The sequence below is a fragment of the Populus euphratica genome, unplaced genomic scaffold (genome assembly GCF_000495115.2).
Source record: "Populus euphratica unplaced genomic scaffold, PopEup_1.0 scaffold2.1, whole genome shotgun sequence".
Taxonomy (NCBI): Eukaryota; Viridiplantae; Streptophyta; class Magnoliopsida; order Malpighiales; family Salicaceae; genus Populus; species Populus euphratica.
This window is the reverse complement of record NW_011499846.1, coordinates 4,211,088-4,239,079: the sequence shown is the minus strand read 5'-3', so window position 1 is coordinate 4,239,079 and position 27,992 is coordinate 4,211,088. Positions and strand designations below refer to the sequence as shown.

The 27,992-nt window shown below is 33.9% G+C and overlaps 5 protein-coding genes and 1 long non-coding RNA gene across 16 annotated transcripts; 4 read left to right on the top strand and 2 right to left on the bottom strand.

The window, feature by feature from the left end:
• Positions 1-899: 899 nt before the first annotated feature.
• Positions 900-3,863, top strand: PEX11C (peroxin 11c). 4 transcript variants are annotated; one of them, XM_011037035.1, is made up of 9 exons: positions 900-1,104; positions 1,964-2,188; positions 2,434-2,508; positions 2,594-2,668; positions 2,767-2,847; positions 2,966-3,040; positions 3,126-3,299; positions 3,518-3,756; positions 3,838-3,861. In XM_011037035.1, the coding sequence occupies exons 2-8, from the start codon at positions 1,997-1,999 to the stop codon at positions 3,551-3,553; spliced, it is 708 nt and encodes a 235-aa protein (XP_011035337.1). In that variant the 5' UTR covers positions 900-1,104; positions 1,964-1,996; the 3' UTR covers positions 3,554-3,756; positions 3,838-3,861. The 4 variants fall into 4 exon arrangements, with proteins under 4 accessions (XP_011035337.1, XP_011035333.1, XP_011035325.1 ...); XM_011037031.1 differs by having other exon boundaries at positions 902-1,104; positions 1,979-2,188; positions 3,518-3,675; positions 3,757-3,863; XM_011037023.1 differs by having other exon boundaries at positions 902-1,104; positions 1,979-2,188.
• Positions 3,864-6,080: 2,217 nt separating this feature from the next.
• LOC105133186 (F-box family protein) lies at positions 6,081-10,348 on the bottom strand. 2 transcript variants are annotated; one of them, XM_011037064.1, is made up of 6 exons: positions 10,232-10,348; positions 9,312-9,495; positions 8,273-8,590; positions 8,010-8,173; positions 7,238-7,356; positions 6,081-6,673 (listed from the first exon to the last, which is right to left on the bottom strand). In XM_011037064.1, exons 2-6 carry the CDS (start codon positions 9,436-9,438, stop codon positions 6,388-6,390), a joined length of 1,014 nt encoding a protein of 337 aa, XP_011035366.1. In that variant the 5' UTR covers positions 9,439-9,495; positions 10,232-10,348; the 3' UTR covers positions 6,081-6,387. The 2 variants fall into 2 exon arrangements, with proteins under 2 accessions (XP_011035366.1, XP_011035358.1); XM_011037056.1 differs by having other exon boundaries at positions 6,145-6,673; positions 8,273-8,689; positions 10,232-10,347.
• A 4,323-nt stretch (positions 10,349-14,671) lies between these two features.
• On the bottom strand, positions 14,672-21,442 carry LOC105133137 (uncharacterized). Of its 2 annotated transcripts, XR_843732.1 has the most exons (6): positions 21,369-21,442; positions 18,050-18,088; positions 17,937-17,957; positions 17,674-17,802; positions 16,240-16,655; positions 14,672-15,713 (listed from the first exon to the last, which is right to left on the bottom strand). It is a non-coding gene; the product is annotated as an uncharacterized LOC105133137 (long non-coding RNA). The 2 variants fall into 2 exon arrangements; XR_843730.1 differs by lacking the exon at positions 21,369-21,442 and adding an exon at positions 18,419-18,489 and having other exon boundaries at positions 17,937-18,088.
• A 346-nt stretch (positions 21,443-21,788) lies between these two features.
• On the top strand, positions 21,789-23,263 carry LOC105138211 (protein ATAF2-like). Its single transcript, XM_011044253.1, has 4 exons — positions 21,789-21,921; positions 22,016-22,180; positions 22,284-22,540; positions 22,643-23,263. Exons 1-4 carry the CDS (start codon positions 21,900-21,902, stop codon positions 23,261-23,263), a joined length of 1,065 nt encoding a protein of 354 aa, XP_011042555.1. The 5' UTR covers positions 21,789-21,899.
• Positions 23,264-25,011, top strand: LOC105133118 (uncharacterized). 3 transcript variants are annotated; one of them, XM_011036965.1, is made up of 3 exons: positions 23,264-23,652; positions 23,757-24,176; positions 24,278-25,011. In XM_011036965.1, exons 1-3 carry the CDS (start codon positions 23,323-23,325, stop codon positions 24,377-24,379), a joined length of 852 nt encoding a protein of 283 aa, XP_011035267.1. In that variant the 5' UTR covers positions 23,264-23,322; the 3' UTR covers positions 24,380-25,011. The 3 variants fall into 3 exon arrangements, with proteins under 3 accessions (XP_011035267.1, XP_011035275.1, XP_011035258.1); XM_011036973.1 differs by having other exon boundaries at positions 23,754-24,176; positions 24,281-25,011; XM_011036956.1 differs by having other exon boundaries at positions 23,754-24,176.
• A 1,300-nt stretch (positions 25,012-26,311) lies between these two features.
• Positions 26,312-27,992, top strand: LOC105133098 (NAC domain-containing protein 69-like). 4 transcript variants are annotated; one of them, XM_011036927.1, is made up of 4 exons: positions 26,312-26,647; positions 26,745-26,941; positions 27,021-27,289; positions 27,426-27,624. In XM_011036927.1, the coding sequence occupies exons 2-4, from the start codon at positions 26,767-26,769 to the stop codon at positions 27,615-27,617; spliced, it is 636 nt and encodes a 211-aa protein (XP_011035229.1). In that variant the 5' UTR covers positions 26,312-26,647; positions 26,745-26,766; the 3' UTR covers positions 27,618-27,624. The 4 variants fall into 4 exon arrangements, with proteins under 4 accessions (XP_011035229.1, XP_011035223.1, XP_011035248.1 ...); XM_011036946.1 differs by adding an exon at positions 27,633-27,992 and having other exon boundaries at positions 26,315-26,941; positions 27,426-27,536; XM_011036937.1 differs by having other exon boundaries at positions 26,323-26,343.

Here is a 27,992-nt window from a genome sequence, read left to right as displayed (position 1 = left end):
ATGACCTCGTTGAAGATACGCTGTTGGTTACAGGCTCAAGGCACCCAGTTCTTAGCCCCACCGCCATGTTACCTTTCTACTCTAAGCATCCATCGGTTTCATATGAATTAGCGGCTGACATGGGATGTCTTAACAAACCATGCCCCTTTTTCCCTCTACTTCTGATTTAATTTTAGATCCTAGAAATAACTCCATTTAAAAAAATACGTTGTTCCTGATGTAAATGATTTGCTTAAAATTTATTGGAGAAATGACCTAATTCCAACATTTGAAAGCTGATCGGATGACACTGTTTTTTTAATACTAATACCCCAAAAAAGTTATTTTATGCATAAACTCTTCTAGGAAAGCGGAAGTTGAAAATAGTACTAATTGGAGAGTATCCTCTGTGTTTATAGTTGTTTTTTAAAGTATTTTTTATTTAAAAATATATTAAAATAATATATTTTTTAATATTTATTTTTAATATCTATACATTAAAACAATTTAAAAATAAAAATAAATAAATTTTAACAAATCTCTATCATCAGCTCTCAAAAAGGAAGAAAAGATGGACACCATCATCACCAAAAATCCTCTAGAGAGCCCAACAAGAGATCAGTGGGCTAGTATATTGTCCTCGGAGCAGTTTTGGGCTGGCCCACATTCTTAACAAACAATTCCCATATTGAGTTGCGTGAAAGGCCACCGCACTGTCTAGAAGCAGCTTATCTACATATACACATCAGTGATCCCACAAACAATTTCCTGCCTGACACGTAATTTGATCAGAGCGGTAGCTGTGATAACCAATAGGATCTTATGATGAAGGGTGGTCAAGCATTGAAGTCCATGCATACACAAGACAGTGGATAAAAGAGACCCTAATAAATTAATTTTGTTTTCTAGTACTGGGGAAGAGAGCACCAAACACGGCCTTGTCATGGTCTTCTATCATTAGCTGTTATAGAAATTAGAAATTTAGAAACCGAAACAAGACCGGTTGCTGACGCATTAGCCAATTCTATCTTTTTAAAGAACAAAGTCTAAATGCTTTTTTAGAGAGAGAAAAGCTAAGAAAAGATTGTGAATTTGGAGGCTATATCCATCTGGGCACACCCTTCGGTATTGTACACTCTCTCTCTATCTCCCCGCCTTCTCTTTTTCTCCATAGAAATAGTGGATTTGCTAACCCTTTTGTCTGATTGGTGACCTCTGCTTTCTTTGAGGTTTTCTCGAGGAGAAAACTTTGTTCTTTTTTAAGAGTATGTTCATGTTTTTTCTTTTTTTCTTTTCTTGTTTGCATCTCTGTAACTTTATCGCTGATGAGCTTGAGGTTGTTTGGTATCTTTAATTTTAATTGGCTGTTCTAAAGTTGATTTCTTTCTGTTAGATTCTGGGAAGTGATTGTTAGGTGCATAACTAGAGTTTGCTTCTTTGATTCCGACTGTTATTGTCCTCTTTTCTTGATATGGGCTAAGTTAGGTAAGAGATTTTTGTTCAGGTCAATAACATTAATTCAGGCTTGAATCCTGATTGAAAGTTTCTTTTATTACTTCTATTTCCGTGCTAGCCAGGGAAAAAGCATACAATCTGTAATTTTACAAGAGTTTGAGAATCTGATTGTAGCTAAATTGAGAATTGTTTCTTGACCGTTGATTTCGTTAAGGATGTAATAGTTACGTGAGTTTGGCGATTCATCAAGAAACTATGACAGGATCTTACAATACCCAATTGGAATTGGTTTTCGCTGTTAAAGAAAATCTCATGTGTTGCTTGTCTATGATTCATCAAAGAGAGCATAAAAGTCTGAAGAGACAGCCTTTGTCGCAAACAGAAAATGGCTGAGTATTTCTTGCCTTATAGATGAATTTTCTGGGTTTTGTTGATGTATTTCTTTTCACTTTTGTCGTGTTAGAATGTGCCTTGTCTATGTTCAATGCTGTTGAACTCTATTATTTCTTGAGTTCTAACAATAGTTCAGTATTTGACTTTGCAGGTTTGATCCGGGTAAAAGATGAGTACACTCGATGCAACTAGAGCAGAACTTGCTCTTATAGTTCTGTATCTGAATAAGGCTGAAGCCAGGGACAAGATTTGTCGGGCAATTCAATATGGTTCAAAATTCTTGAGCGATGGACAGCCTGGTACCGCCCAAAATGTTGACAAATCAACCAGCTTAGCTCGGAAAGTTTTCCGTCTTTTTAAGGTAAGACTTATAATGTACTTATTAGATATGATTGAGTTGGATTTCATCTGGCTTTCTTTATATCCCTTCAAATCTAGGAAACGAAGAGGTTCTTTCCTGTATTTCTTTCTGCAACCAAAACCATGTGTATTTGTTCGGTAAATGGAAGCCAAAAGTCCTTTAATTTGGTTGTCCATTTGGTTCGTAGAAAGAACTAGTAGAATGAATGAAATTTTATCATGCTTATTGACCTTGTCTAATTACAGTTTGTCAACGATCTGCACGGTCTTATTAGTCCAGTTCCTCAAGGGACCCCCTTGCCTCTTGTTTTACTGGGAAAGGTACATGATTTGTCAGTAAAAATGTTTCTGTGACATCTTCGTTATCTTCATGGTGGTCACTTTGTCAGTTTGATGCTTATTTCAGTCTAAAAATGCGTTGTTGTCAACTTTCTTGTTTCTTGATCAAATTGTTTGGCTGGGTAGAAGTGGAATTTACAAGGTACGGAATGCTCCACTCTATTTTTGGTTATTTATGTTTCAGAATGAAATTCTATGAGAAGCATTGGCCAGAAACATGAGTTAGCTTGATTTTTACAGAACAAAGAACGTGTTGAGCTAATTGGCCGGATTTCCCTTTTCTGTTGGATGGGATCCTCAATTTGTACTACTTTGGTTGAGGTTTGTAGCGTCTTCATTTTTTTTCTATTCTGTTCCTAGAAATTGACATGGGTGAATTACCTCATACTTTGCAAGCTGAAGATGGTTTCTATGACATGTTTTACCATGTTCACATCAGGTTGGGGAGCTTGGCAGGCTCTCTGCATCAATGAAGAAGTTGGAGAAGGAGCTTAAGGATGGTGAAAAAAATCATGTATGGATATCATTGTTTTAGCAGGCTGATTGTTTTAAATGCTTCCATGTAATGGTTATTTTTTGTTGGTCCTTTTTGACTGCAGAATGAGCAATACCGTGCTAAACTTAAAAAATCAAATGAAAGGTCACTAGCCCTTGTCAAATCAGCCATGGACATTGTAGTTGCTGTTGGGCTACTTCAATTGGCACCCAAGAAAGTCACTCCTCGAGTTACAGGAGCTTTTGGGTTTGTTAGCTCTCTTATCTCTTGCTACCAGGTACTAATTCTTTGCATGCTTTGCTCTCATTGTTAATCAGGAAATCATCAGTATATTAATTTACTTCTTTGAGATTAGCTATGTATTGCCCACTAAAGCACTGCTTGGTCGAACTTGCTGTGATTGGATTTTTATTTTAAAACAAAATTGTAGTTTCACAAAGTTATCGGTGGGTATGTGCTCTGTTCACTGAATGTATTTCTTCTTGTGACGTGCAGTTGCTTCCATCGCCACAAAAGTCTAAGACAACTTGAAGACACACCACCGTTCTGCTCAACAAGTTAAATGTCATCTAAATAATTACTTGAACCTTGTGACCAATCCTTATTTGTGTAAGCTTTGTTAGCTACTAGTCATCCTGAGGGTGACCTAGAAGGTTCATTTACCTATTTAATTTTCACTATATTTAGCACCCTTGTTGTCACAATTCACAGTTCATTACAATCTCTTGCATTAGGTTCATTTACCTATTTAATTTTCACTATATTCAGCACCCTTGTTGTCACAATTCACAGTTCATTAAAATCTCTTGCATTAGCAAAATAATAATTCACCAATTTCATCTCTCGTTTGCATTTCAGATTTAAGTGGTAAAGAGTGTTTGTTAATAAGGCACGATGCCGGGTAAACAAACACGCAAGTAGTTAACACTACAAACAATGTAGCTGATCTGCAGATGTTTGGTTTGGGTGGACTTTACAGTTTACACTTCAATGAATTCTACAAGACCATGCATTTGTGCGTGCCTATATTGGGTTACTATTATTTGGCTTTTCCATTTCTGGCGTTTCAAGTGCCCATCAAGCTGCATTCACATGCTTTCATAATTTTTGTGTAAATGATTATGGCCGGGTCTCGACCTTCCTGGCCAAACATCACCTGAGCGGGATGGTATCCCTTTGAACATTAGTTATGTTGCTAATACAAATCCTCAAGATTTTTCAATTTGTTTCGAGTATGCCCTGATTCTTTAATTTTGTGAATAGGATGACTCTGAAAGCACTGGCAAATTTATTGGGTGTGGGGTGTGGTAAATTTTGTTTTTTAAAATGGTTTTTTGTTTGAAAATGTATTGAAATAATATTTTTAATTTTTTTTATATTAGTATATAAAAAAATCCAGAAACTCTAAATTTTTTTAATTCAAAACAAAAAAAATTATATTTTGATGAAAAACAAGGTTAATTTCAATTCTAAACAGGAAATCACTAGGGCAAAAAGTTATTTTGAAGTTTTATCTCATGTTTACAAAATCATCTTCAACTATAACGTAGGAACAGGTAACAAAGTACAAGCAAGATTTTGAAAAACACAGAATCTTTGATTGCTGCTTCAACGTTTCAGCTACCTTAAATGTCAGCCAGCGTTAGTGGTGCCTACAGATGGCTGCCCTCAAGTGCTTCAGGAATGGAGTGCGCAAAACATTCTTTTTATTTAAACATGATTGTGATTTTGAGAGCAATAACTTCAACCGCAAAACCTGAAAGTGAGATCATTCCCATTGTGACTAGAAACTGAAAAGAAAAATCGACACCACCACGAGATCTGTGAGAATTTCTAAATCTACAGTGAACGAAATTAATGCATTTACTACTAAGCCACGAATATGCTCTATGGATGGAAGGCCAAAGACACACCCATACCTCCATACCCAAAGACGGAAAAGCTGTACTTTTTTCTTCTTCCAGTAATTAGGAGATAATTAGCAATTGTATAAGAGCATCCATGGCACTCCATTCAATCCCTTACTTGATGAATTAGAATGGAATGATTATACTGATCCTTAGGTATATCCAGATTCTTCAAGAAACCAGTCGGGGTCAACAAAAATCAACTCAGTTGCACAATGAAATAGACGCGAGAGAGGGGCATTCACAATATAAATGGGGCATAACAAAAAAAACTTGTGAATACAAACAACTTATGTATTAAGTTAGACAATGACATGTCTATTTATTATTATTTAATTTTAATTATTTGTTTATAATATTTATTTTCTAATTTTGAATTATATTTTGTATTTTATAGTTATAATTTATTAGGATACCATATATACGGGACGTGTTATCTTCATTTACACGTAGAGTTTTTCAATACATGAATACATGAATTCTAGTCCAGTTAATTCTTATGTTCTAGGTTGCAGGGGTTGCATAGATCGGAGGTCATATGAAATGAAAATGCATATTTATTTTTTATTTAAGAATATAATTAATTATTGTTTTAATGACCCTATAATTCATGTTCATATATCAAACCTTTTCTTTTGTTATATAGGATTTGGGTAAGATGTATTACAAATTTTATATATTGCAAAAAACATATCTAGACTCAAATATATTATTATGTTGTATATAATTATGTTATATTATTTTTCTAGTTATGAATTATTTTTATTATTACTACTTTTATAATATTACCTTTACTAATCATCATGTTGATTTTAAAGTTATCTTATATATTATGTATTTTTATATTTAGTTTACATAATTTAATATTATTAATTAACAAATAAACATGTAAACATACTATTTAAGATTATTAACAACTTTAAAAATACACATAAATAAAAACAATGTTAAAAACACATGCATTAATTTCAAATTTTAATTAACAAGTAAATATAATGTTGAAATAGCTTCAATTTCAATTATAGATTTATGAATTTATAATTTATAGTTTTGTTTTGCTTGTTTTATATAAAATATTAAGATGGACCATGCGGCTTCCCACAACTACTATTACCAGTAACAGTTGGTTAGTGGGTGTTTACAACAGCTAATGACAGTAAATAAAGCCATGTTTTTTAATAGCAGTGAGGTTAAAAGTATGCTATTTTCCAAATATTTTTCTCTGATAACCTGTTTTTTAAAAACTTTTATTAAATTGTGCTAGTTTAATAAAAGACCCATATTTTATCTAGAATATACATGGCTTATACACCACCTTGGTAGAAAGAGCTTGGAAGGTTTCCAGCGCAGTCACTCTGGCTTTTGAGAGATCAGGACACCGACTTGTTATTCAGCCCAAATTCATAGAAGTCTGGTAAAATAAACAAAGAAAGGTTATAATTATTATAGGTAACAGGCCTAGAAAGCTAACTCATCATCCATTTCATCGGCCCCTTCATCATCGTCTGAGTTCCAATCTTCATCTAGTACTCCGACCCCCAACCCATTCACAACCTGCTCCAAATCAGCAAGTCCATGCCTGGGCACACCATGATATAAGGCGTCATCTTCAGGTAAACTTGGTGGTGGTGAACTTGGTGGTGCACTACTCAGGGCTTTCAATACAAACTTTCCAGAAGGTCCAAGGATTTCAACACCAAATGCTGATGATAATGGCCTGCCTTTAACTTGAACATGAGCCACACTGAAATATCACAAGAAAATGCATTAAAAACAGAAACTGTGCATTATAGCCCGCAGTCTTAAGTTGCATACAACTCTGCATTAAGGAATTATTTCTCTTAATTTTTCTGATATTATTAAGGCTGAGTAAAATTTTGAGAAAAAAATATCAATTTCCAAACCAACCGATGCCCCAGAGTCTTAATTTGAGTAAATATGGTTTCTATTTTATTCCCACAACACAGATTTGGCCACAACTTAGCATCATCACATTTTATGCACATGCAGGGAGTCGAGCCTGGTCAGTTGAATAAAATATATTATATGAAAATATTCCAGGATCCTATTGAGAAGATTGGCACGCCATGAGAAGGGGGGGGGGGGGTGTTTTTGAAGGTCGGAGGGGGGGGGGGGGGGGGGGGGGGGGGGTTGTTGTTATGAGGTACGCTGGAGGAGTGATCCCACTCACATCAAAGTGGGACTGGCTATGATAACTATTCATGGGTCCCACTATTATGTGAGTGGAGCATACATATATATATGGACACCAAAACCAAACTGCTAAAGAATAGTGAGTTGAACAAACCATATATAGAATAAGCCATCCATTTCTTGCCTCTGAACCCTTCTCAACAGCTCAATCTGCAAAATTCCACCAATGCAAACAACAGGTTCTGGAAGCTTGAAGTTCTGCAATCTGCTCTCCTGTTCAGGATCTCTGACGAATTAGGATTTCTGTTGAGAATTCGATCATATAATGACAAATAGTGTTCTCTTTCGAGAAAATTCTACAATAAAAAAGCATTTCCTGCCGCATGAAGACAGCTCTATGGGGTCTTAAGTTACCATGCAGCGTTCTCAAAAAGTTTGCACTTGTTATTTTATCAAACAGGCTAAAAAAAGAGACAAAGTCAGCCACTGTATATGGTTCATGATCGTGTTACTTATTATTTAGGAACATCCCTGGTTGTAAATACAAGAGCGCTGTTTGCAAAAAACTTGGCCACTACAATGTTTAATTTAGTCTTTCAAGGTTTCCTGCAATAAGTAATCAACTCAGGTGCATGCTGCCGAGTGTAAATATTGGATCCCAACTCCATGTCCATCTTAGATCGCTAAAATTTCCTCCAAAAGTAACTAAGACAGATCCATCTACTATGCCTGAAAATAGAATGCTGCACCTTTTCATATGCCAATTGATAGTTCACTGAACTATAGTTCTTTATGCAAGCTCCACTTATAGAATTGATATGCAGTTCCATGGCCACATTGATATGGGTAGCGTTTTTGTTAAGAAGGAAAAAAAAATCAGAGCAACATCACTGAGATTAAAAAAATGGAAGACAGGCATGACATACCTGGGCCATTGGAAACTCCGGTGAAGAGTAAGTCCAAATGAACTTGTCATCAGCACAGTTATCCAAGGGTTCACCCAAAGTATCATCCATTGGGCACTTGGGATGACCCAAATGAAACCGCACAGATGCTGCTGAATATATAGGTGAACCCTGCTGAAAATAAGCTGAACATAAAAACATATGATACCTCAATAAAGGACAACTATAAGGTCAGAACAAACTGAGAGAGTGAATGAATTTGATGAAATTAACAGAAGAATAACCTTGAAAAGGTTGTATGTTAATTTCAGTAATAACACAAATATCAGCAACCAGTTTATACACTAGTGTCTCAGGTACTGCAGCCTTATGCTGTCCTTTACTTGACCAGTACGAAGCTCTCCTTCCGACACGGTCCCCTTTTCGCAGAGTGTTACAAATACTTTCCTCTGGATAATTATCAGTGCTAGAAGCACTTATTGCATCCTTAATGCAATCATCAAAAGGAAATGACAAGCAGGCTTGAGCTAGAAATGCATATGCTTTATGCTCCCTCTTCAAAGTTTCCCATTCCACAAATTTGCTACATCCGACTTCTGAAGCTTTTTCCATAACACAACTAGGTTCAATTACACAATCAACTCTAAGCAAGTGAGGAAACATACTCAAGCACAGCTGCTTACAAAGACCATTTGCAATCACTGTGAAGCAAACCAAACCCAATCAAAACCTTCAGTTACAAAAACAAGATTCAATGTTAAAGGGAAACTTTCTCTAACCAAACCCTGCACCCATCACTAAAATTTCAATCAAGATTGAAATTGAGCAGGTTGTCAAGACCAATTTTCAAAAACTATCAAAAAATAATGTTCATTGATTTTTTATATAACAAAGTTGAAAACAACTGGGATGCAACCTGTTGAGAAATAATTGAAAACTGTATAGGCAACAGCAACAGGTGATTACGAAGATACCCTTAGAGTAGAACTCAGGGACAATGGCATAAAGGAACCTAGAGGAGAATCTAATTAGATTGCAGCTACCACCAAAGTAATTGATTACAAATTTCAATTTGAAAGAGATAAAAAATGTTTGTGCCTAAATTGACTACAAAAACAAGAGGAAAGAAATGCAAAAAATAAAGTACCGACCAACATTTATTGCAACAAGTGCCATCCATTTTTTTTCTTTGGCAACAACTTAGACGATCACTTAAAGAACACAGCCATGGAAAAACAGATGTTTGCAATGTGCTTCTGTGGATATCAAAACAACTGCAAAATGTTTAAAGATTTCATTCTAAACATAAGAGTAAATACTCACCAAAATCTCGCCAATAACGAGAGACATAACTAGCACGGACAAGATCAGATGGATCTTCCAAACACCTGAGAATCTTCATTGATGTGTCATGGTCAAGACAATTCAAGAAATCCATACGGAACTCCATTTATAATGATCTCAGCCAATTCACTAAAAACACCTTGATCTGTTTGAATCTCAAAACCTGATTCAAAAAAGAAAAATTACTAACAACTTCATTAAATAACATCACTGTTCAAGCAGATTCCAATATTGAAATAACCAAATGCTTAAATTTAAAGTTTCAGTTCACTCTCATCTAACCCTCCTAAAACAGCTCAACTACCAAAAAACCTGTTGTCAAATTCAATGTCAAAAAAAATCATGAAAACCACAAGCTCCCAAGAAGCTAACAAGGAGCTGGGACCTTTTACAAGCTGAATAATTAGAGTCCCATTCCTAGTCACTCACGTAGTTAATGTAACTTCGAAAAAACTAATTGAAATTGTTAAGACACAGCAAAAGCTCTTCAAATTTTCTAAAAGGGACCAAAAGGAAGAATGATTTTGCACTAATATGCACAGAATTCAAAAGGGTTTTTGTTAAATTTCATTAAATTCAACAAAAAAAAAACATTCAGGATTCTATATAATTGTAATTTGGTCCAGATAAAATCAGGATTATCAATAATGAGGATGGTCATGATCACTGTACAAAACCCAGAAAACATATGAAAAGGAACTGCAGATGATTGTGATTAACTGGATGAGCCCGTGAAAAAGAAATTCAAAGTCAATCGAACATAGAAGAGAATTTTTGCAAAATCGAGAGAGAGAGAGAGAGTAATTGTCGATTTTTTGAAAATAAAAATAAAACAAAAGGCATGGAGAGAAAGCCAGGGAAGTAGAGAGAAGGTAAAGAAAGGAATTTGAAATTCTCGCCTTTGTTGACGAAGAAAAGTATGCATCTTTGTCACAAACCCTGGAGAGAGAAACCAAAGGGAGGATTTTGTAGAGGGAGAGAGTTGGTGGGGATTATCGTGACAGAAAGAATGCTCGTTTTGTATATAAATGACAGAGATAATTTAATACTTCTATAATAATATTAATAATAATTTGCTTGGATTGGATTGGATACCCTTTGTTCTGTGACTACTTGTTTGTTTTCTTGGTAAAAAATAAATTCCATGTTACAAGTTTGAAGGTAAAAATATTCTCCAGCCAGTTTTTATCGCGACAGGAAACAGAAATAGAGACATGAGATGATGAGATTTGTCTCGGTATGTTTTTTATTTTAAAAATATTAAAATTTATTTTATAATTATTTTACAGATAGATTTGTTTTTGTTTTTGTTTTTGTTTTTATTTTTGTTTTAATCGTATTAATCAGCATGTTTTTTTTTTTGTATTTATTATTGTATCATGTATTTGTTAAAAATAGAACATCAATTGTTACTTTATGATTACAATAAAAAAAATTGATAAAAAAATTAATAATATTTATAAAATAACTAATTAGATATTATTAATTATTTTCGAAGCGCCTTAAAGTTTTTCATTGATATTTAAAGAAAAAAACATAAAATAAAATAGCAGAAAGAAGAGAAGTTGATTAGAGAAAAAACTAAATAATATAGATAAGAATAATTTAATTATTTTATCATATTTAAAAATTTGTGTTAACTCAGAATGTAAATAATAGATTTTTAAACGACAATGAGTAATTATAATATAAAATGTAGTTTTCTTGGTAAATTATTAATATCAAAATTATACAATTTTTTATATAAAAAAATATAATTAAAAGTCTTGAACTATATACCAAGGCAATCTTATAACATTAAATTAAAAATAAACATAATTCCCCTCCAAGTCTATTGAACACACGAGAATAGGCATTGTGGATTAACATGCTATTTTATTTTAGTCCTTTTAATACTTTTATATTACGATCACTAAAATTTTTCATTTTTAAATTTAACTTACACGATGCATTATTTAGAAATTAAACTGTATAATTTATCTTGATTTTCTATCCATTAGGTTATTTCAATTTAAAAATAGTATCTCAACATTAGATACAGGTCAACTCTACAAAAAAAAAAAAAATCAATTTTACTGCTAGTGAAATATTTAAAACATGGGGGCCATAATTGATAGAGTAGTAGATATTCAAGCTCTTTTTTCTTCCTTTTCTTCTTCTTTTCCAGTGTGCATTCACCGTCTTTTCAAAGGTTTTTGCCTTTAGATTTTTTTCATTTTCCTATTCATCCCTTTACTTTAAAAATTTTACATTTTAATCTAGAACTTTATTTGATTCATTTTTCAATCTCTTAATATCTTTCAACCCTTCTCTTGCTGAAAAAGGTAGATTAAGGCAGAGAAAGAATTTTTGTCTTAGTAATTTTGCATTTTTTACTGTTTTAGATATGTTTTGAGTTAATAAATGGGTTTATAGAGATGGTAAAAATATCCATTGGTTTTTCAAAAGAAAATAAGTTGAAAAATAAATTTTTAAATTAAAATTAGCCCAAGTTAATTTTTTCAATCATCTCTTTAATGATCGAAACCTTGATAAATATACAACACCTTCCCTGTTATTGATTTTTTTTTTTTTTTAAAGGAACAACTCTAGCGGGCTTGGCCTTGTATACCCCCTCGCATCTAACTTTTTTTAGCAGGCAATGAACCGAGGCCTAGCTTCTTTCTATATATTTTTTCATTTTGTTTTGTGTTTAGATTTAAATGCAATGTAGAAGAATTGTTATATGGATCTTAATTACTGTTGTTAGTTTTTATGAGAATATTAATATATTTTTTTATGAAAAAAAAGCTTATGAATATTCAATTAAAATAAAATTTATTTTTTTAGAATTCTTGATTGATTTTTTACATAATTTTATCACATTTCGTAATTTTTTGGTATTAATCACATACAAAAATTTATTTATTTATTTTTGGAGACTGTGATAGATTTTTATCTAGAAAATAGTGATTGCAATTAAAAAACATGTTTTTCTTAAAATAATCAAAAGGTATATTTGTAAATAAAAAATGGAGTTTAGATAGGAGAAATATATTTTTTTCAACTTATTTGAAATGGTTGAGATCTTAAAAAAAAAAAATCTTTACTTTTGCTATCAACGCCTTCCATTTTAAAAAAATAACGATGATGTTGTTTTCAAGAAGATCAAGACTTTTTGATGATGTATTATTGATTTTTTAATGAGTAATTACATATCATCCTTACATGCAAAAAATTGTTATTAATTTTCTAATAAATGTTAAATGAAAATAAAGTACTCCTTTTTTTTTATTTGTTCATTGTAAAATTTTATATAATATTTTCAAATTCATCATTCTTGTTTTTATGTGGTCCGGATAAATGCTCAATTTCTGATTTTTTTTAGATTAAAACTTGTTTCCATTATCATAATGTGTTTTTGTTTAAAAAACAAAGTTTTTTTTAAAAAAAATTCATCAAAATTTAAAATAATACATGAATACGAAAATCTAGTTTTTTATTAAAAATATACGCCTTTTCCTTTTTATTTTAAGTCAATAAGTTTTTTCTATTTTTTTTTATTATTGTCTTGTTTGATTCAATGAACCATGCTGCTGCTAAAAAAAAAGACTTTTGTTGCCAAAAAACACTTCAATCATAAAAAGACAATTTAGATCGACAAAAATACATAATTTCTCAATATTTTTATTCGTTCTATTCCTTACAAATGTCCATTTTTACAACAATTAAATTTAATAAAAAATATATTATAAAATAAAAAAGTTATCAAACCTAATTAAAATAATCACCCGAGCAATAATTAAATAATTTTACTCAGTTTAATTAAGTTGATAAAACACATTATTGATTTAATTTTTTTTACATGTAAACATTACATCAATGCTGTTTTTAAAATATCATTTCTTAAAATAAATTAAGTTAGGTTTTTACTGAATCGAGTATCCACAAGCACATCCATGAGTCAGCTGAACCATATTTGATCAGCTCACACGGTTTGCTTGAATGCTCATCAACTAACTAGGTTTACAAATATAATTTGATTTAATAATATCATCAACAAGTTATTCACAACAACTCACGACAACTACCTAGTTGCATTCACTTTTCAAATTAAAAAGGCAAAGAACTTTCAATAAACTTTATTGAAATTATTATGGATCAACATCCTCCGATAAGAACAGGCCAAAACTTCACATCAAGTTTGATTCGGACAAGTATACTTAGATCTTGTGAGAAAGAAAAAGCAATATCATCATCGTCCCTGAATTGTTAATGACTCCAGGAGTATTGAAGAACCTTACACGAAATCAATTTACACTTGCTATTAAATAGACAGGAGTGAATTAGATTTATATAAAATCTCCACGAAATCACTTTATCAATAGCATTAAAATTAATATTATTTTTTCGTGGCGGCTCTTTTTATTTATTTATTTATAAACTCATGTTAAATAGCAAGGAAACTAAATAATATTAAAAAAAAAAAAAACGATGCCATGTGAGTGTTCTGCTAGAATAATAGATAATAGCGAAATATTGCCATGAAAGAGTAATATTCCAGGCGAGTCATCTGCAGTGGGCCTAGATGTTGGGATGACTGTCCGAAGTCTCCAGGATAAGAAAGCACAAGCCCAGCAAAATGACAGGAGTGTCCAGGGCCCGTGTGCTCACCTTTAATACGTGGCACTTGCTTAATTGTTAGATCTGATGAAATCAAGAGCTCATCATTAAAATTAAGGTGTTTTCAGTTGGTTCAGCAGTCAATGTCCGAATCTTAAAATCATCGCCAAAGGGAATTAATTTCTCCGAATGTCTTTTATATATATATATATATAAATATATAAAAGAATTTTAAGATATATAAGGAAGAAGTAAAGCATTTATTTTTAAAATAAATTTAATTCTTAATAGCGGTTAAGTTGATTTTAAAAATTCATTATCATACAGGAAAAGTAGAAAATAATTTGAAAATTCATGAAATTCCACTTTGTTGGAGCTCAACCATCCTTAAAGCCACATACGATGTTAGAGATACTAGGTTACTATACTATGCTAGCTGTTGCTGGGTTGAATCAATTTTTATTTTAAATACAAATAATAAAATTAAAAAAATAAATAATAAAAAGAACTCAAATGGTGCATTCAAACAAAATAACATGTAATAATTCAATTTTAATTAAAAAAATTCAAATATGTGAACTCAATGAAAACCTAGATTTCATGTAATAATTCAGTTTTGATTAAAAAAATCAGACAATTAAAAAAACTGGATATATTTTTTTATAAAAAATATGATAAGACATAGAATTGAAAAGGATGATTTTAATTTATTTTTCATCAACAATTTATTGTCATATACATGATAATTCAGAACACGCCTAACAGACATTAATCTGATTTTTATACTTGGATGTTTAATCTGCTTGAAAACTCTGGGGCCTGTTCGTGCTCGTAGTCTAAATTTTTACAAGTATAGATAGAACAACATGTTCATCAGTGTCTCATTAAACTTTAATTTATCTAAATGCTTAGAATTTTGATGGCTTGTATAAAACGTTTGATAAGAAAAAAAAAATCACCGACACGGGCCATCTTTGCAGGACAAGGTTCCCACAGCTACCGTCATCGTGTGGAAAATGGCACCATAGCTTTTCTCAAGGATTCTCAGCTTCTGAATCATTGCACAATCCAACGAGTGCTGCAACATCTGCGAAGACTGTCAAGGCTCTTCCAGAAAGTTATTTCCTGTATCATTAGGGCTTGATCCACGATTGAATAGCATTGCTCAAAGATTGATCACTGCTAGTTTGTTAGTTTATTCATCTCACATGATGCATTTGCAGAGCAGTGATGGCGTGCTGGTGAGCAATTTGACTAGAAGCATACAACCTTCCTTAATTCTGAAATAGTTCATTCACTGGAAATTTATGGTAATTCAAACCATCTATCTCATATTCCCTCGTTGATTCATCGTAAACAAGTTTAAAATCTACATATCAAGGCTGTATAATTAAATATCTGACTTGTACTTTCATGTGATTATCAAATGAGCCGTAAGAATGCTGGAACATTCATTTTCTGCAACACCAGATATACAAGCATCACTTGAGCACCTACGGCTATAAACAGGTAACAGGATTAGAAAGCTGACTTGTCATTCTCTAAGTTTCAATTGTATTCCTGTACTTCTACACCTTGTCCCTTCAATATATTCAAAATCTGCTCCACCGTACATTGACCTCTACATACCCACCAAGAAAGGGACAAGGTCCATCATCTTCAGGTAACCCTGGTGCAGTCTAAATCTAGCCTTCTAATACAAACCTTCCAGATGGTTCAACTATTTCAACACCAAATGCAGGTGATAATGATCGGCCATTAGCTTGAATGTGCGACACACTGCAATGCAACAAGAAAGGAATTAAAAAACAGAAATTGTACATGGCAGTCAAGAGGGCAGTGATTGCACTGGACATAGTGAAAACCATGCATTAAGAAAAGTCATCTTTTTGTTTCCAAAGGTTGGAAGCTGCTTAGGACTGGTGGAGGTAGGGGATTCGACCAAGCCAAGCAAGTGGACATGTAATCTGCACGAGTGTAACTTTGCAAACTAGTCAAACTCAAGGCGGCTAGAGGCGGTTTATTAACGATAAACCAATTCACATTAACGATCTTCACGAACTGATGCATATACATTTACTGAGACCTATAATCTGATCCCCACATATCTGGTCAAATATAACATGTTTAAGCACATGCATGGAATCGAGATTAATCAGTGAAATAAATGCTATTGTTCTAACATGATCTAGAATCCAATTAGGTAAACTAGCATATCATATGGACTAACCACGCATTCGATACATGTATATCTCTTCAGTGGCAGTCAAAACTAGGCCATTAAAAAAGAGTGCACGGAGCAAACCATATAAAGAATAAACCATTAATAACTTCTCTATGATCAACTATGTCCAATTGTTCTGCAAAATTCCCCCAATGCAAGGAACAGGTTCTGGAAGTTTGAACTTCTGCAAGCGGCTCTCCTATCCTGTAGAAGGCATTTGGCATATTTGTAATTATGTTGAGAATGGGAGCATCGCATCGTTGTCATTAGTGAAAGGCCTATCCATTTCGACACGCATAAGAACACACACACCCAAGTGGTATATTCAGGATACAAAACATAGAGTAAATAATACATACAGCAACGTTGTTTTCAAGAATTTGCAGTTCTGTTAGTCCTTTATCACGCATGCAACAAAGAGACCAGTTAACAAGTGTTGAGGGTTCGTGATCTTATAAATGCTTCCCAGGAACTGGTGATCATATACAAGGTCCTATCTGCACTTGCTTGCAGAACCTACATACTCTAGTGGTTGATTTACTTTCCATAGTTTCCCGCAAAAGTACATGTACTATGACAGGCATGTGCTATTGTACTGACTAAATATAGGATCCTGATCTCATGTGTCTGTAATAGTTGTGCCCATTAATTTATTCTCTATAGCTTCCCGCAAAAGTAAATTTAGTATAAAAGACGCTTGCTATTGTGCTGACTAATATAGGATCCCAACTCCCGTGTCTATCTTATTTGTGCCTAGTCCTGCTAATTGCCATTACTGATCTTCTATGGAATCTCCAATTAAAATCTAGATGCGGAATTGTAGTGAATAATGATGCAGTTCCATGTCAAACATTGCTATCAGGTATCAGCAAAGAAATTTCCCATCAATGCTAAAAAAGTAGGACAAGACTCAGTTCAGCCACTACTAAAGTTTTAGCTACAAGAGCGAGACTTTTCAGGCTCATTTCCAGGCTGTTGATGAAGTTTTCTTCTTTTCAGCCGCCTTGTTGCAGGGATAATTGAGGTTAGTTTGCAAGCTCAGCACAATCATTCAAAAAGCTACGCACTAGTTTGTACTCATTATTCGAATAAGAATAAGAATAAACTTTGAATCGGGAAAGACATTTCAAGAGATAGCTGCATCTCAATCATGAATGTTATGCTACTTCCAAAAGTAGTAGAGCTATAATGGTGGATGGAAGGTTTTTAGTCAGGCAGGAAGCAACATTTCACACAGCAATCAAAAGACAAGAAAAAGGAAGAGAGATGCAGCATGCTTGAGCCATTGGAAAATACGGTGAAGTGTAAGTCCTTATGAATTGTCATTAGCAAAATCATCTGACGGCTCACCCAAGGAATCACCCAATGATCTGGGATGACCCATTCAAAAGCGCACTGGTTTGGCTGAATATGTAGTTAAATCCACAAACAAATAAGCTGGACATAAAAACATAGAATAACTCAATAAAGGTCAACTAGAAGCAAAACAAATTAAAGGAGTTCAGAAGAATTAACTTGTAAAGTTTGTATGTTAATTTCAGTAATAACACGAATATCTGAAACCGGTTTACATGCAAGTGTCTCAGGCACCACAGGATTACTTTGTTCTTTACTCAACCACCATGAAAATCTCCTTCCAAAACGGTCTCCTAGCAGCAGAGTATTAAAAATGCCTTCCCTTGGAAAATGATCAGCGCTAGAAGCACTTATTGCATCCGCAATGCATTGTTTAAAAGGAAATGATATGCTACCTTTAGCTAAAAAGGCATAAGCTTTATGCTCCCTCTTCAGAGATTCCCATTCTGCAAATTTGCCACATGCAACTTCCAAAGCTTTTTTCATAACATAACTGGGTTCGATGACACAATACAGCCTTTGCTAGCGAGGAAACATTCTTGAGCGCAACTGCTTGCAAAGGCCATTGCAGTCACTGTAAAACAATTGAAACCCAACCTAACCATTCAGTAAGAAAGACAAATTCAAGGCGTGTAAGCTTTTTCTACTCAAGCCCTTCATTAATCACTAAAATCTCAATCAAGATTGGAATTAAGCAAGTAGTCAACAACATTTCTTAAATTAGTTTCAAACTATCAGGTTCCTATCTTTTTTATTTTTAGTAAGCAGTATATAAGAGACAACAACTTTACATCCTCGAGATGAAATAGCTGTAAACTACATGTCCAGCACCAATGCACAATATAGAAGATCCTCATCAAGTAGAATATGCAGCTTGAGGAGAATATAATTGAATTGCAGTTACCAAAGAACGAATCGATTGCAAAGTTCAATATAAAAGAGATTGGTGTATTCTCAAAATGGCAAGAAAAACTGCAAGGCATTGTATTGTTTATAGGATAAAACGGAAATCTATACAGATTTCTTGAATCGGCTTGACCACGACATTTCAATGAAGATTCTCATGTATTTAGAATATCCATCGGATCTTATCCTTGTTTAAACTGAACTTTTCATTCGTTCTGCATTTGTCTTTACACCTCTAGAAACTCGTTGTAATTTTCTTTTGCGAAGAACATAGACAAGACTTGGTGAATTTCAGGTGATTTTGTGTGGATGTCGTGGCTTAAGAAAACAAGTAAAGTGGAATGCATCTTTGCTTTGCAGCTCGGTTACTGTAAATGTAGGTCACTTGCATGTTCTGGATCTAGAAACAGTAAAAAACACTTTGCCTTCTTTTTCTAACCTTAAAACCTGATTCCAAATGCTAAACAAAACATAAAAAGCTTCAATAAGCAACATCCAAAGCTCAAGAAATTCCAATGTGGGCAAAAACAAATCCTTCGACAAGTAGAAAGAATTTAAAGGGTCACTTCACTTCCATCGAACTATCCCAAAACAACCCCACCACCCCAAACCCTGGTGAAAAATTCGAAGTAAAATAAGATCCCGAAGCTTACAAAGTTCAAACAAGCAACTGGGTGCTTGTGAAAACTGAAACCCAGTAACACAAATCTCAAGCAAACAAGAAATAACTCTATGACCGCAAAACTAATGCCCACATCATCAAAGTCAACTCCAGATTATAGTTTGTACATTAGATTTGGAATTAATTATGTATCTCATTACAACCACCATCTAGTTAGTTAGTGGTCAAATGATAAAAATTTAGGATCAAGGAGTTTTTCTTTTTTATGGTTTTAGGTTTGAGTCCTTGGTTGCTCATGTAATAATTACTAGAGACTTATATGGTTGTTAACTTCAAGGCCCGTAGAATTAATCGTGATACAAAGTCAACTCCAGATTATAGTTTGTACATTAGACTTGGAATTAATTATGTATCTCATTACAACCACCATCTAGTTAGTTAGTGGTCAAATGATAAAAATTTAGGATCAAGGAGTTTTTCTTTTTTATGGTTTTAGGTTTGAGTCCTTGGTTGCTCATGTAATAATTACTAGAGACTTATATGGTTGTTAACTTCAAGGCCCGTAGAATTAATCGTGATACACGCAAGCTGGCCCGGACACTCACATTAATCTAAAAAGAAAAAAATATATATATCTCATTAGAACATAACTAAAACTATTGTGTACTTAGTTTTCTAATAACAGGAACCTTAATTTAACTACAACCCCACCCCCAAACGGCTAAAACTCCAGAACTCCAACCTCTTCAACTACTGATTTGTCTGAATTTTTTCCAAAATTAAAACAGGGGAGCGAACGCACTTACATCGTTACTCAAGACCAAGAAGGAAAGTTGTTTTTAGGCATTTTAATGCCCTCCAAACTGGAAACTGTTCTATACAAATTAATTTTTTAAGACAATTTAATGCCCTCCAAACTGGAAACTGTTCTATAAAAATTAATTTTTTAAAACAATTTTAATTTTTTAATATATTTTTAATTATTTTAATGTTTTAATTTTAAAAATAATTTTTTTAAATAAAAAAATATTATGTAAATATATTTTAATAAAAAAATATTTTAAAAAATAACTATAATTATATTCTTAAATAGAATTTATAATAAATACCACCGCACCGAAAAAATGACACTGCTTCACCAAACCCATTTTCATTTTAATTAAGGACTAGTGTTTTTTTTATCAAATAATTTTTTAAAAATATAAAAATATATAATCATACTAGTGTTTTTTTTATCAAATAATTTTTTTAAAATATAAAAATATATAATCAATTTTTATCATACAACTATGAAAAGTCTTTTCAAGATAAATTAAATGATTACTTTAATCCATTTTCACCTCTCAATCCATGTAATTCTTAGATACTAATTTTGGATTTGTAAGTAAAACATCAATAATACATACAAATTATTATTAACATACCTATTAATAATCTTATTGTATATCTTAACCTCACTTGAATGCTATGATTTTTCTTATGATGGGCAAAAACAACTACTATCACCCCACATAGAATGTTATTCAATTCTGTCGTTTTTGCTTCGATTCTAATTAATGCGCTTTATCCCAAGCTACTCCTCTCCCTATATGTTAAATCCATCTCATACAGCACCAAGCCAAATAAAAAATACATGGCCAATAAAATTATATGTTTCCCCCAAAGGATAAGGTATGTAAGAATGAAGAACATTAAAAAAAGAATTATCCAAAAAAAAAAAAACTTTGATAACTTCCAAGAATTGACACAATTCTTCTTCATAACATTTTTTTTTCTTTTTCTAGACAAATCATTATGAAATAAACAAGATTGAAGTTACTTGCAGGCTTTGTATAAAATTTAATTTGAATAAACTCAACTGAATAAATATATTTTAGTGTCTTAAAAGTATAGTTGTGATTATTTTTAAAGTTTTTTTTACTTAAAAATATATTAAAATAATATTTTTTTAAAAAATATTTTTAACATCAGCATATTAAAATAATAAAAATAATATTAATTTAAAGTAAAAATAAATAAATAAATTTTAATTTTTTTTAAAAATACTTTTAAAATACAAAAACAAAATTTATAGAAATACTTTTAAAATACAAAAACAAACATAGAATTTATAAAATCTTTTACTTTACTTGATACATCAACCTCAATATAAAGAAAATAACCAAAAAAATTATTATTTTTAAATCTAATCTAATTAACATCTATCTACATGTAAAATTATAGTTTGCGTTTGAGATATGTTATTCAATTTCTTAAAACTATGACAAAACCAAAAACAATATCATTAAACCCCCCCAAAATATAATCCTAAAAAGAAAAAGAGAACCTCATTGTAATTCAATGCTCTGGCTATTTGCATCCACTTTTAGAAGTACACAGAATGGATCCTTCAGATAAAAAACATTTGAGTAGATAGAGTTAGGATGGGAAAGGAAAGCAGCACCTCAAACTTAAAATAAAATAAAATAAAAAATTATAATGTACACTCCATATTTGTCAAATGGACTACCTATTGGGTTTTGGCTAGTGTAAAATGCTTTTTCACTAGAAAGTAAAAGAGATAACGCGTTTGGAGTGGAAAAAAGAATCCAATCCCTTCGACCACTTCACGACCAAGAAAGTGAGTGGCGGCAGTTTTCTGACAATCAATGGCCCCCACCATTACTTTTGTCTTGTGGAGTCACCATTGACTCTATTGGTCAACACAGAATCTCCATTCCAATATACGCAAGGCACAGGCAGACACTCACTCTCTTAGCGGCCATCAACCTCCTTTGTCTAACCAGAGCAGACACTTCTCCTCTTGGATCATCCACCGGTCCATCTCCCCCTTTTGGTTGCCGTTTTAGGAAGAGGAATGGACGACTATTTCTCATCAGGTTAGTCACTCAAATTTTACCCTTTCAACTCCACAACTCGTTTTTGTTTTTGTTTATTATTCTAATCATTTTTCGTTTCCTCTTGTTTTGTTAGCCCTGCCACTCTTACTGCTATTAATGGAACAAGGATTCAAATTTGATCCATCCGATGAAGAGTTAATAAGGAAGTATCTGGTGCCGAAAACCCGTGGTGATATCATGAGAGGCTTGCCCATGGCAGTCGTTAACCTTTGCGAGCATGAGCCATGGGATCTACCTGGTAATAATAATATTATCACTAGTGTGTTTGTTTTCTTTCATCTTATTATATCTGCCAGAATATTTTTATTAATGCAGTTTCTTTTATCTATTTCTCTTTGCAGGTAAATCCATTATAAAGTTAGCCGGTCAAGTAACGTGGTATTTCATATGCCCTCGCGATCTTAGGGGCAAAGTTCACCGCAGAAAAACCAAGGCCGGATACTGGAAACCGACCAGCCAGCAAAAGTCAATAACGGCTGAGGGTACTAAGAAAGAGATTGGGGTAGTGAGGACTTTGAGATTCTATGAAAAACAAGTGAGGACTGGTTGGATGATATACGAATTTGACCTCATCGCCAAATCTAGCCAGTTTAAAAAGGTACTAATTGAATGCCATGGATACATGATGCAACGCTGGGTTTGATGTATGAGTTGGGAATTTTACATCCTTTTTTGTTTTTTGAACTTTCGATATGTGCAGGGGCAATTTGTTCTCTGTAAACTGGAGTTTGATTCAAAAGGAGAGAAGAGCAAGAAAGGTGAACAAAGCCACCATATAGCTCCAGTCTTCCATTCTGAAGTTGAACCAAGTCAGAGTATGGATTCTGATTCTGAAAATATAAACCCAAGTGAGATGGCTATGAGATATTCGCCTTGTGATGAAAGTGAATTAAGCCATCATGCGGGTTCCCATTTTGGAAATCAAAATCCAAGTGAGCTGATGAATAAGTCAGCTCGCCAACTTAGTGAGTTAAGCCACCATATGGCTCCTGAGTTTAGAAACCATAACTCAAACAACCTAATGCCTAATTTAGTTTATGATGGAAGTGGGTCAAGCCACTCCACGGTTTTTAATTGTGAAGATCAATACTGGAATCAGCCTACAGTTGATTCAGCTTATAATGGAAGCGAAAGCCCTTACATGGCTTTCGATTCTGAAAATCAAAACCCAAATGAGCTCCCGACAGTTGATAATCCAACTTCTAATGTCAACAAAAACCATGGCATGGCTTTTGGTTTGGCAAATCATAACCCGAATGTATCGCTGACAGTTGATAATTCAACTTCTAATGTCAGTGAAAGTCACCATATGGCTCGATAGAAGGGTGTTTCGAGCAAGAAAACAGCCCCAACCCTGCACTTGTCCAGCTTCCTGCTTGCATGGAGGAAAGCCACTTCTTCAGGGGCTTTGGTACCTTGGAAAATCAAGAACCATTCTTTCCACCTTGTAGTTTTATAAACCAGTCAACGTATGATAAGAGTGAATCAAGTAGCCTAATGGATTTTGATTTTGAAAATCAAAATCTAGTAAAGGAATTCGATATATCAGCCTTCGGTGAAGGTGTATGGAGTAATACCACAGCAACTCCTCCGGATTTTGGAAATCAAAATCCTTGTAAGAAGACTGATACGTCAACCTTTGAAGAAGGTTATTCGAGTTACTTTAACTCCTCTTCAGATAATAATCTAGCTGATGTGGCGCTTCCAGAGGTAAGAACTAAATACCATGCATTACAGATTCTTTTTAATTTTTGTTCTGGGGTTCGAGTAGCAAACCCAAAGCTTATTCTTACTTCACATGATACTTCCAGCAGGTAAGGTCTGGAATACAAGCAGGGATAGAAGGGTGTTTCGAGCAAGAAAACAGCCCCAACCCTGCACTTGTCCAGCTTCCTGCTTGCATGGAGGAAAGCCACTTCTTCAGGGGCTTTGGTACCTTGGAAAATCAAGAACCATTCTTTCCACCTCGTAGTTTTATAAACCAGTCAACGTATGATAAGAGTGAATCAAGTAGCCTAATGAATTTTGGTTTTGGAAATCAAAATCCAGTGAAGGAATTCGAAATATCAGCCTTCGGTGAAGGTGTATGGAGTAATACCACAGCAACTCCTCCGGATTTTGGAAATCAAAATCCTTGTAAGAAGACTGATACGTCAACCATTGAAGAAGGTTATTCGAGTTACTTTAACTCCTCTTCTTCAGATAATGATCTAGCTGATGTGGCGCTTCCAGAGGTAAGAACTAAATACCATGCATTACAGAATCTTTTTAATTTTTGTTCTGGGGTTCGAGTAGCAAACCCAAAGCATATTCTTACTTAACATGATACTTCCAGCAGGTAAGCCCTGGACTACAAGCAGAGATAGAAGGGTGTTTCGAGCAAGAAAACAGCCCCAACCCTGCACTCGTCCAGCTTCCTTCTGTGGGGTTCGAGTAGCAAACCCAAAGCTTGTTCCTACTTTTCATGGGCTTTAGTACCTTGGTACCTAATTGAAAAGATATGTTATCTGGTTCCTATCTGCTATTTAACAACAAAACTATCCATACGAAATAATCGATGGAGTTTATTATAAATGGTTTAAGAGGGCAGCTACTGATGCTCCTCCAATCTGATAATGAGGGTAACTTTTGTCGCCCTAGTTGTTTGGATCATTGCACGGTTGCTGATCTGCACATTTTACTTACTTTATGGTGGACGCTGCTTAGTTCGACTTCGTCCAGTCCATGCAGCTTTAAGCTGCAATCCTCTAAAATATAGCCTGCGCTGTCCCAAATCTGCAGCTGTATTCGTAGAAAGATTTGGGTACTAGTAGCGGAAAACACGAGTTGTTCTCTGCGATCCTGATGCAACTGCTATCCGTCAAGTACTAAGATATTAAATGGGAAGTACTATTCAAGCCGTACGCACGTATGTATAGTTGCTTATTGTTGTATTGTATGAAGGTGGGATTGTGTCAAGAGCAAACAGCTCTTATAGACTATGTATCTACGTGTCAGTGTGCTTCAAAGATGTTGAACAAAAGTACTTATGTTTAATTAATATGTTCAACTTCAAGTTCTCTTTTCTTAGCTTTGTTAATTGTTCGGTTGCCATTGCAGTGCATATCTGCAGTAGAATGAGATGATAACGTTACTGAAAGTTTAGAATTACATGAGATCTGTATTATATTTGAGGTACTTGCAAGAGTAATGATTTTTAAAAAAAATGTTTTTTCAGTAAAAGTTATATAAAAATATTTTTTTTTTAAAAAAAACTATTTTTAACATGATCATCTCAAAACAATTTAAAAATATAAAAAAATTAATTTTAAAAAATAATTATAAAACCCTTTTAATGAAATGTAATTTCAATAACACTGGATATTCTACTGGCTTTCTTGCCACTTGTCAAAACTGCATCATCTCAGAAGTCAGTGGCAGTGTAAGCTTTGCCTGTATCAAGCTTCGTAGCTTGTCATCAATCTTTAAACAAGATTAGTTTCGTATATTATCGGAATCCAGCATCAAGCATGACATCCAGGGCAAGAGAACTTAAGCTAAGCATGGGGAATATCCAACTCTTGAGAACAAGTGATCGCAGGAAAGTGATTGCAGCAATGTAAGCATTTAGCAGAATAACCAGGGAAGGGGGGATGGAGTTCTGCTGTGTCACTTTAAGCAATCAAATCAAAATCCGGACAGGTCAAATAAACCTTAAATGGACATAATTTTGTTGAGTGTTCACGAATTTTGACCCCATTCTACAAATTAAAAGTTTTCTTTTAGTATACCAGCTGGTTATATACTTGATGACATGGTAAAGTTAGCAATCCTGTAGTTTCTGCAATATATATTGGGAAGATTATTCTAGAGAATTCTGGAGGGGTAAGCGAGTACTCAATCAAGAGCAAGCACCATAATTAACTTGTCAAGAAAGTTATTTTTCGGGTGTTAATGAAAGGAAAATAATCTTGTTCCCTGTCGTAGATTCCTTGATGTAATCGTGACTCCCATTTGATATGAAAAGAGAGTGCTATAATTAAATAATATTTTTTGGGTATTAATGAAAGGAAAAGTGTGTAAAAGGAGCTGCTAGCTAATTCTTGCTTCCTCCATAATTGTTAATCATGCTTCAGACCTCAATCTAGACAGCTAGTTGAATCCTCTTATCCTGTCTTAAAACACATAACATCTAAGAAGAAAGCAAAACCCAAAAAGTTGCATGCTGACTAAAAAAACAGACCACTGAAACTGAAGGGAAATAGATGGATAATGCTGTCGTACAATTTCACTTTCATGTCCATTCTTGAATGTTCGAGAATTTTCTGATAAAGTAGTTTAATTAGCTTGAACTGTAAGTTGTGGGATATGCTCAAACCTCTCCCATGATCCTAGCTTGGGGAAGTGAGTCTCTCTTTTCTGGTAATTATTTATTTTATTTTATTCTTGCTAATCTAATTGGCTAATGGATGGCACATCACACTGTACGGACATTAAATGACGCGGTTTAGAGGAGGTCGGTCCCACTTAGCCAATTTTCTTATACGATCGGTCAGCAAGTATAACTTATACGAGGATGCTTGAGTGACTGGGCTGCAGAAGCACATGATTGCCTACAAATACACCCAGAAACTCACCACACCTGCTTGCGCTCATCACAGATAGATAGCCTTCTTGCACCTTTGCTAGATCAGTGGATCACCGCTCCATTGTCTTCCTTTTCTTAGTTAGTTTAGATAATTTGATCTTGTGACTTTGCTTCGGTTGTGGGAGTTGTTGGTAACTTTTGCTTCTTCTTTTTTTTTTTATTATTGTTCTTGCAGTTTCAAACAAAGTGCGTGATAGATGACAAGCTCAACAGTACCTTTTCCATCTGCCCCAAAAGGCTATGGATTCCATCCAACCGATGAAGAATTAATCAACCATTTCCTGAAGTTAAAAATGATGGGTGGCTATGATCACGAAGTTGCCATAATTGCCGAGGTTGATGTGTGCAATTCTGAGCCTTGGGAACTCCCTGGTACAATTTAAATGTGTTTGTGTATCTTTGTTCATTATTTTTTCTGATTAATCAAGAAATTATCATGTTGATTCTGCAGGGCTTTCAGAAATTCAGTCAAATGATACAGTGTGGTACTTCTTTTCTCCTCGCAATTACAAGTACTCCAATCGTAAGCAGGCTAAAAGGACTACTAAGGCAGGATACTGGAAACTCACTGGTAATGATCGCATAATCAGGGCTATGAGCACAGGGGAGGAAATTGCTAAAAAAAAGTCTCTGGTTTTTTATAAGGGTCGGGTTCCTAATGGAGTCAGGACCAATTGGATCATGCATGAATATAATCCGACTTTCAACTTCCATAACCAGGTATTGCTCCCTCTCAAAGTGATTGAACATACATTCATTTTCCGTAAAGTTTATTGATATCATCAACTCTTTTCAGATCTTAGAACCAGCCTTTTCTTCTCTATCTGGCTTATGTTTTTTGGTCAACTATGTGCAGAAGGACTTCGTTCTCTGCAAACTGAAGAAAAATTCAGATGATAAGCTAACATATGAAGAAGGTGGGTCAAGTTCCAATATGGCTTCTGATTTTCCAAACATTGTGACTGAGGTTAGTAGTAGCATGAATCACACGCAGTTTATAGTTACACGTTGTTCTATTAAGCATATCAAGTACTTACATTTCTTTTAATGATTACTACCATAGGAAGATCATCTGGAAGCATTCCTCGGAGTTGATGAAGGATATTATAATTGAACTCTGCCCAATAGCTTACAAATGGGATTGTGTACTGAGAAAATCCCCCTCCGACAACGAGTTTTCGATCATCTATGTCTGTCAGCCTGTGCTATATAGTGCTTACAGTAGCCAACTTTATGTTCTTAAATAAGTTAATATTTTGGTACTTGTATGTATGTGTTAAACGTGGGAATGGTCAGAGTTCATATGCATTGTGTGTAGCAGATAAGCCATAGGAACAAATTACCTCTAGTTGTTCTTCATGGTGTTTCTACTTGCTTGTTTTGCTAGAGTGGAATTTAATGCATTTTATGTATGTTAAGCTAA

Coding starts and splice junctions, on each gene's coding strand:
- PEX11C (XM_011037031.1), top strand. CDS start 1,997: ATGAGTACACTCGATGCAACTAGAGCAGAACTTGCTCTTATAGTTCTG. Junction 2,189..2,433: donor AAGTTTTCCGTCTTTTTAAG/GTAAGACTTATA, acceptor GTCTAATTACAG/TTTGTCAACGATCTGCACGG. Junction 2,669..2,766: donor GTAGAAGTGGAATTTACAAG/GTACGGAATGCT, acceptor TGATTTTTACAG/AACAAAGAACGTGTTGAGCT.
- LOC105133186 (XM_011037056.1), bottom strand. CDS start 9,438: ATGGAGTTCCGTATGGATTTCTTGAATTGTCTTGACCATGACACATCA. Junction 8,690..9,311: donor TCGTTATTGGCGAGATTTTG/GTGAGTATTTAC, acceptor TTTGCTTCACAG/TGATTGCAAATGGTCTTTGT. Junction 8,174..8,272: donor TAACATACAACCTTTTCAAG/GTTATTCTTCTG, acceptor TTTTATGTTCAG/CTTATTTTCAGCAGGGTTCA.
- LOC105138211 (XM_011044253.1), top strand. CDS start 21,900: ATGGACGACTATTTCTCATCAG. Junction 21,922..22,015: donor GGACGACTATTTCTCATCAG/GTTAGTCACTCA, acceptor TTGTTTTGTTAG/CCCTGCCACTCTTACTGCTA. Junction 22,181..22,283: donor TGAGCCATGGGATCTACCTG/GTAATAATAATA, acceptor TTCTCTTTGCAG/GTAAATCCATTATAAAGTTA.
- LOC105133118 (XM_011036956.1), top strand. CDS start 23,323: ATGGAGGAAAGCCACTTCTTCAGGGGCTTTGGTACCTTGGAAAATCAA. Junction 23,653..23,753: donor CTGATGTGGCGCTTCCAGAG/GTAAGAACTAAA, acceptor TGATACTTCCAG/CAGGTAAGGTCTGGAATACA. Junction 24,177..24,277: donor CTGATGTGGCGCTTCCAGAG/GTAAGAACTAAA, acceptor TGATACTTCCAG/CAGGTAAGCCCTGGACTACA.
- LOC105133098 (XM_011036927.1), top strand. CDS start 26,767: ATGACAAGCTCAACAGTACCTTTTCCATCTGCCCCAAAAGGCTATGGA. Junction 26,942..27,020: donor TGAGCCTTGGGAACTCCCTG/GTACAATTTAAA, acceptor TTGATTCTGCAG/GGCTTTCAGAAATTCAGTCA. Junction 27,290..27,425: donor CTTTCAACTTCCATAACCAG/GTATTGCTCCCT, acceptor AACTATGTGCAG/AAGGACTTCGTTCTCTGCAA.